Genomic DNA, 8,158 nt, shown 5'->3' with positions numbered 1-8,158 from the left:
AAGGAGTGGTATTTATGAAAGTACGTGGGGGAAAGTGATATCACGATAAACTATAGGAAGAGGAGTGTTATTTCCTTAAAAATTATTTATCTTTATGAAAGGATATAGTCATGTGTTCTCTTTTTGCAAGGATTTTAAACTTGGAATAGTAGGTTGTATCAGTCCTGGCCGATATTGATTGGAATTGATCCCAAAACTCTAGTATTGGGCCATCAGATCTGATATTCAGCGACCAAGTCTCAAAAACCCTAAAAAATAAAGATTGATCATCAACAATTCTAACCGAAATTGACTGATTCAATCGATCCAATTTCGAATTTGAAACCATGCTTTCTTATGACTATATGATGTTAAGTGGTTGAACCATTGATATAAAACATGGTATCAGGTATCGTATAGTTTTTTTTTTTTTTGGTAGAATCGTATAAGTCATTACCAGGATCAGTTGTATCGATCCGGTACAGACCCATTCGAGATAATAGGAAAAACCACTTTTTTGAATAAGAAAACATTTTTTGCCTGTATCTTCTTTTCTTTTGAAAAATATCGGCTCAGTATCAATCTGGCCATGTAGGAGATCAATTAGGTTCCATATTTTGTATCCAAGTAAACTCCATGGTGCCTTGACACCTGTCAAATTTGAACTTGATCATAATTGATCGTGAGGAAATCACTGGGACGGATGTACTTAATTCTGTTTCACTAATATATTTTTATTTCCATAAAAAAAAAAAAAAAAAAAATCAAACCACGGGCCCACGACATAGATATTTGCACATATAAACTGGGTGAGTTGAATCACTTGTCGAATTGGCCTTTTATAGCTGATGCTAGACAGTTCTTTCCCCCCTTACCAAGAGAAAAAACAAAGACAGTTCTTTCCCCAAAGCCCTCCACTTCCCCCTCACCTTCATGGTTAGTCTGCTGGACACCTCCACCTTCAGGTTTTTGTAAAATCAACGTGGACGGCGCTTCGAAAGGTAACCCTGGACCATCTGCATCCGTTGGTATCGCCAGAGATTCGAACGCACGAGTTCTTGGTGGTTTTTCTCAGAGAGTCGGAACTGCGTATGCTATAGTTGCTGAAGCTCTCGCTGTTCATTTTTCCCTCATCTGGGCTGCGGTGCAGGCATTCTCCTCAGTTGTGGTTGAGAGTGACAACAAATTAGTCGTTCAAATTCTCCGGCGAGAGTCTTCCTCATGCCCGTGGCGTATCTCGGCCATCATCGACGACTGTCGTCAACTCGTTCGTTATTTTGATTCAGTGTCGTTCTCCCACACCCTCCCAGAGGGTAATTTTGTGGCCGATTATCTAGCTTCAGCAGCAGCTTCTCATTAATCTGCGCTTTTGCTTTTCTCGTCCCCTCGCCCCCGCTTTGTCTCCCTTTTTAACGGCCGATTGTAGTGGTACTCTGTTTCCTCACCATTAATAAATTCTTTTCATCAAAAAAAACCTGTGCCTCAAAAGCCTGAGCCCATTCAAAAATATTTGAGCTTGGACTTGGGCTGTTGGGCCCTTATGCTATCAGCACAGGGCTTAGAAGAAAAAAATCTCATTCACGCCGTCATCAAAATATAATGAAACAAATTAAGCTTCAAAATGGATCAAGAATTTAACACGATCATAACAATAATACTAATAATATTAAAAAATAATAATAATAATGGAACATTTGAGTTGAATATGCTTACTTTCCATCTATGAATGAATAGTACAATACTATCCATCACCTCATTCAAGTTTTGATTTTATAAAAAGTTTCCCCTTAAATAATCGATGGAGGCAAAAGGTTTTACAGGAAAAATATAGATAGACACCCAAGGCTCCAATTGGTTGCAAGGGAAGTGGGGGGAAGGAAGAGAGGGGGAATATTTGTATTTCTTATACAAAATATTCCACTTCCTAACAAAAAATATATGAATTTCCATTAATTATATATCAAATATATTTTTTTTTTTTGATAAAATCTATTTCATTTTCCAATATAATACTCGTAGTAAATAATGTGGATTGAAATCAGAGCAGGAAACGGGGGAAATTTTGATTTTGATTTTGAATTTTTTTTTTTTAATACATCAACTGTCCAAGAGTTGATCCCTAAACCACAAACCTATTGCCTATTCTACAAGCAGAGGCTGTTATGCACTGGATTCACTTGATTCACTTCATCAGGCGTCGTATTTGGTAAAGTTTCAATTTAGAGTACAAAGCTTAGACTTCCTTTTCATGGAGGCGAAAGAAAAATCCATTTCTCTTCCCTCTTTACCATTTTTCTCTGTGTGTGTGTGTGTGTGTGTGTGAGAGAGAGAGAGAGAGAGAGAGAGAGAGAGAGAGAGAGAGAGAGAGAGAGAGAGAGAGAGGGAGAGAGGTATGAAATTAACTAGAATTTGTGATTGGTGCGAAGAGATTCATCATTGATCGAAGTTGCAGGTGCTTGAAACGAAGTTGGACTTTAATGGCTTTTTCCCATCTGATATTTTGGCCGTAGAAGAAGATGAATAAAACGGTTTGTTTCAAGGTAAATGGGCGGATTAGATCAACAAATCCATAATAAGAGAACCTTCGTATATAGAGAAGAAAGTGAAAATTGAGAAAGATCCTTTGTATATAAAGTGAAGATTAAGAAGAAATCCAAATGCTCAGTATCAAAAATTAAAGAAAAAATGGCAAAATCTCATTTTCTCAGTCTCTGTACTGATGTACTCTGGTTGTGGTAGTATGTTTCAGTTGTTCGTTGCGATTCAGATCTGAGTGCTCATCTGCTAAGCAATAACCACAGAAAAGGAACAAGGAAGGGGACGCACGATTGACCGATGCACTGAAACTTGATTCCTTAGTCAGTCATCCGAACGAGAGGAGAGTGTATCATAAATATCTAAAAGATTATAGATGACGCTGCAAGGCCATGAAATGGGTGTTGGGTCTAAAAAAGTTATAAAGCCCATCAGAGTTTGTCCAGATTTTGTTATTATGCTATACCTTCACTTGGCATGTCGTATGCAATGAAAACGAGCTTTATTACTTACAAACATCATCATTTACTATGTACCGGGGACAAGGGCAAGGCCAAGGAGTAGAGAGTGGCACGGGAGAGAGTGAAGGTGGGGTGATAAGGGTTGGGATCTGGGAGTGGGTGTTGACGGAGTTCATGAAGGGAAGATGATGAGTTAGTGGGATAATTTAGAAAAATTAAACAACAAGAGAAGGAAGAGAAATGAAAATTTTGCTTCACTAGAAGAATCTGAAAATAAGTTGAGAGTAAGGGAGCTCCAGCAATTAAAGAGCAGGTATAAGGGGAGTTATTATAATTTTCTTATTTAATTTTTTTTTTTTTAATGAAAGACAAGTGAATCTAAACATTTTGGACAACTTGCAAAATATTGCTTGTTAATTAATTTTCCCAAATGGTTGGTGGACAATTCAGTCTGACTCATTTGTTTCTTTGTTTGATCTTGGTATGATGCCATCATAGTGTACATTAATTTTTGTAAAATCAAACTTTAGTTGAGGGTGGAACAATGGACAATCTATAATTCCCACTTGGTTGTAGCTTGAGATTCTAATTTTGGTGTATAGGACACGCAGATAAATCCATCTCTCTGTGGCTATCCATCAACTTCCAAATCAGAAAGTTTTCTACGTGGCAAGATGACGGATCCAATTAATGGCATTGGCATATGATCTATCATGTAAAGTTATGACTACATATGGGCTAGAAGGCCAAATGATCTATCATGTAAAGCCGTGACTATACATAGGTTAGAAGACCTATTACTATGACCTACAAAATATATATATATATATATATATCGTAGTAGAAACGTAATCTTAAAAGCGATGCAGAAGATAATGAAAAAATAAGAACAAATAATGCACATAGGTTTACGAAGTTTGATAAGATTACCTACGTCTTCGGTGAGATGAGATCCCGCTTCACTATCAATGAAGAATAGAGTTACAACGCTCATTCTCACACTTCTCAGAATTGCTTACAGAGAAAGTATACAGTGCTACAAAGTGGGACTGCCATTCTACCTATCGAGGGCCTGCATCAGTACTACTTGGGTTAAACAGCGAAGGAATACAAAACATCGTACACCAACACTAACCCATCATCCTTCTTGGATGACCTTCAAGTACGGTGTTACATAATCGGTTCGGTTCAATTCAATTTTTTTCGTTAATTTTTTTTTCTTGTGATTTTATACATATATATAAGGTCAAACTAACAACTCGACCTTTATCTTTGTTTCTCAATTTTGGTTCAAACAATCGATTTCACTAGCTAGTCTTATCAATTCTTCAACTATTTGTAAAAAGGTTGGATCAAATGGTTTCAATTCGGTTCAATCAATCAGTCAATTTCAATCGATTCAGTCTATTTTTCGCACTCGATCATTTTTCTTAGGTTGTGTTTAGTAGCCAAAAAAAGAAAAGAAAAGAGAAAAAAATTAAGAAATTCTCGTTATGTTTGATATGTACTTGACCAAAAGAAGATTATTTTTTGAATTTCAACTTCACTTTGGATCAGTGAAGTTTTCTTACTTACGCAGCCAAAAAAAAAAATTTCTTGCCTCTGACACAAGAATGCAAAAAAAAAAAAAAAAAAAAAAAACTCTTATCTTTTCTTCTCAATTTTTTTTTTTTATTTCATTTATATTCTTTTCTTTTCTTTTCTTTTATTCTCTTGGCTACGGATCCCAGCCTCATCTCGGATCCTTCTTAATCCTAATCCAACTTGTTTTAATTTGTCTTCCCCATTTTGGATAGAAGATTCAGTCTCAGCTGTTGCCATTTTACTTTTTTTTAAAAATGCCCCAACCTCTCATGTCTCACGCGCTTTATTTCCATAATAAACAAAGAAAGAGAGAGAAAGAGAGAGATTCTTGTTGGGTTTTGTCAAACCATATTTACTTTAATCTTTAACTTTTGAACCGAAATCTGAGCACGAGAGCATGCGAACGTGGCTTCCAAAGTCTCTAAAACCCAATTTTTCCCAAGTCGCCGTCGCACTTGCATCACACCTACCCATTTAAAATGCCAAATAAACCTGTCAGTCTAAGAAATATCCTTAACCGCGTTCATACCCGCTCTCTCTCTCTCTCTCTCTTTCCCCACAATATATGTACCCTTCACCACACAGGTCTCCTTGTGTGTTCCCATTCGCTCCCTCGAATCGGTCGAAAACATTTTACCCAACAGAGAGATAGGGATAGAGAGAGAGAGAGAGAGAGAGAGAGATTCACTCTCACTTTCAGATCAATGAAAGTTCCATTTCTCTCCCAAACGAGGACGACTTGTCTTACTTCTACACCTTATTTCAAGACGCTTTCACCGGAATGAATCCAACTACCACCACCGCCAGCACCAACAACAACAAGAAGCGGCGGAGGAAGGATGGAGAAGACAACAACAACAAAAATGAAGATGAGGGCAAGGAAGGGAAGAAGGACTTGAAGGAGATCCTTACTTCGTTGCTCTTGTTCGAAGAGCAAGACAGATCGAACCAGAACGATTGGGCCAAGGCGGACCAGCTCGAGAAGCAGCTCTTTGAGACCAATCACAAACAGAAAACCCAAGCCATGCTCGATTACTACTCTCAGCTTCAAGATTCTAACTCAGACATGGAGGAATCTGATGCCCAATTGCGTGCCAAGCGTTCCCGCCTCTCTGCCGCTGCTGCCGTCGCCGTTGCTTCCGCCATGTCCAAGCCCGAAGCATCCATCACTTCGACCGTCGGCAGTGGCGGCGTTGCTACTGGTCACCACCGCCGCCTCTGGGTTAAGGACCGTTCTAGGGCTTGGTGGGATCAGTGTAACAATCCCGATTTCCCAGAGAGCGAATTCAAGCGCGCGTTTCGGATGGGAAGGGCTACCTTCGACTTTATATGTGAGGAGCTCAATTCGGTCGTCGCCAAGGAGGATACCATGCTTCGCGCTGCAATCCCTGTTCGCCAACGTGTGGCCGTCTGCATATGGAGATTGGCCACTGGTGAGCCTCTCCGTCTCGTCTCTAAGCGATTCGGATTGGGCATATCGACTTGCCATAAACTGGTTCTTGAGGTTTGTTCCGCCATTAAGACCGTTTTGATGCCCAAATTTCTGCAATGGCCCGACGATGAGTCCCTGAAGAAGATCAAGGATGATTACGAATCCATTTCTGGGATTCCGAATGTGGTCGGCTCCATGTACACTACCCATATCCCAATTATTGCTCCCAAGATCAGTGTGGCTGCGTATTTCAATAAGAGACACACAGAGCGTAACCAGAAGACTTCTTATTCGATTACAGTTCAGGGGGTTGTTGATCAAAAAGGGTTGTTTACAGATGTCTGCATTGGGTGGCCTGGTTCATTGCCTGATGACCAAGTTCTCGAGAAGTCTGCTCTGTATCAACGAGCTAGTGGAGGGCTCTTGAAGGGTGTTTGGATTGTTGGAAGCTCTGGGTATCCTCTAATGGATTGGGTCTTGGTGCCTTACACCCACCAGCATCTAACTTGGACCCAACACGCCTTCAATGAGAAAATTGGGGAGATTCAACGAATTGCTAAGGATGCTTTCTCGAGATTGAAGGGGAGATGGTGCTGCTTACAGAAGCGAACCGAGGTAAAGCTCCAGGACTTGCCCGTGGTTCTTGGTGCTTGCTGCGTCTTGCACAACATCTGCGAAATGAGGAATGAAGGAATGGATCCAGAGCTAAAGTTTGAGCTCAATGACGATGAGGTCGTCCCTGAGAACTGTCTAAGATCGGCGAGTTCCATGCATACTAGGGATAACATTGCTCATAATCTCCTCCACCATGGTCTTGCAGGCACTGCTTTTTTGTAGTTCAAAGAGAAAAATGTATTTATTTTTTACTAGTGAGAAGTTTTTTAATTCTTTGGATTGGCCTCTGTATATCATTCTTTTACCCCACAGAACAGATAAATGGATAGCCTTTTCTAGGCTAGAGCTTTCTTTGTTGATCATAGAGAGTTACAGATTTGAATATGTATCTCAGATTCCATACATCAATGCAATTACGGATTACCCATGAAAATCTTTTTAGATTCAAGCACATCTGTCTGGTTATAGTTTGTGTATGCATTTGATTATGAAGCCATGCTGATCATTTATTTTCATTTGGTGCTGGATCCAATTGCATTGAATGTTAATCCCATCTGTAATTTTTAAAATACTTGTCAATGACATGAAATTTTTGACAATGTGATTGTGTTTGGTATCTAATTTCTCCTTAAGAAAGCATCCATCATGTCATTCCTGGAGCTACAGCTGCCTCAGGATTGTCACTGATAATTGTCCAAAAAAGAAGAAATTTTTAGTTAATTTTCAGTCTTGGGGTGTAGGGAGGCATTCCAAAGTCATATTATACTTCCTGAAGTGCGCCACTTGTAGGCTTACCAGGTTCAGATGCAAAACGATCTTGCCTCAAACCACCTTCCCTTTTGCTTGATGAGGGAGAATTTTGCAAGAAAATATGGGGATTCTACTGAAAGAAGAAACTTTGAGATAGCAACAGTCTAATGACCCTTTAACCTGGCTCTAAGTTCACAATCTTCCATTCCCAAATCATCTAAAAGGATTAACAAGGTTGACATGTGTTTATCACGAGTTGAAACTTCTATAGGTTGTGCTTCATGTCCACGAGTTAAAATAGTACTTAAATGTTAGTCAATCTCTCAAATGATTAGATATAAAAGAGAAACCAGAAGTTAGCAATGGCTGATATCTGTAGCCACCACCCAATTTTAAGTTTTTTGTTGTGTTATTGCCAATTTGCCATAAATACTTGTAGCTTGATGTCATTCAAGTCTTGCCATCAGGTCAGTCTTGAAGATTAACAGTCTAAGTTCCACAGAATTTATTTGCCAGCTTCTGATTTGAACCTGAACAAGTTGTGCTCAAATTATTCAGATTTCTTAACTATGATTCTGAGTCATAGTTGATCAGGCAGCGCCCATCGCTAGAAGGGGTACCTTAGTCACTTGGTGCCTTCTTGGTGTAGCCTTGACGTCTAGACTCCTCTCATCAATGCCTTGGATTGCCTAGATGCCATAACAATTATGTTCTGAACTTCGATTCCCATAAAATTCTAAGAGAAGGGAGCACACAGTTGTCATCTTATCCTCGGAGGACCACAGAATTTTAGTTGAACTAT

The 8,158-nt window shown here is 39.3% G+C and overlaps 1 protein-coding gene across 1 annotated transcript; it reads left to right on the top strand.

Moving 5' to 3' along the window:
• The first annotated feature begins 5,107 nt into the window (after window positions 1–5,107).
• Window positions 5,108–7,039, top strand: LOC122083697 (protein ALP1-like). Its single transcript, XM_042651574.1, has one exon. The coding sequence runs from the start codon at window positions 5,341–5,343 to the stop codon at window positions 6,826–6,828; it is 1,488 nt and encodes a 495-aa protein (XP_042507508.1). The 5' UTR covers window positions 5,108–5,340; the 3' UTR covers window positions 6,829–7,039.
• Window positions 7,040–8,158: the final 1,119 nt, after the last annotated feature.

Source organism: Macadamia integrifolia, chromosome 7 (assembly GCF_013358625.1).
Source record: "Macadamia integrifolia cultivar HAES 741 chromosome 7, SCU_Mint_v3, whole genome shotgun sequence".
Lineage (NCBI taxonomy): Eukaryota > Viridiplantae > Streptophyta > Magnoliopsida > Proteales > Proteaceae > Macadamia > Macadamia integrifolia.
Note: the sequence above shows the minus strand (reverse complement) of the source record. Positions and strands in the feature narration are given on the sequence as shown.

Bases quoted from the DNA above. Each gene is read 5' to 3' on its own strand.
- LOC122083697 (XM_042651574.1), top strand. From the start codon at position 5,341: ATGAATCCAACTACCACCACCGCCAGCACCAACAACAACAAGAAGCGG.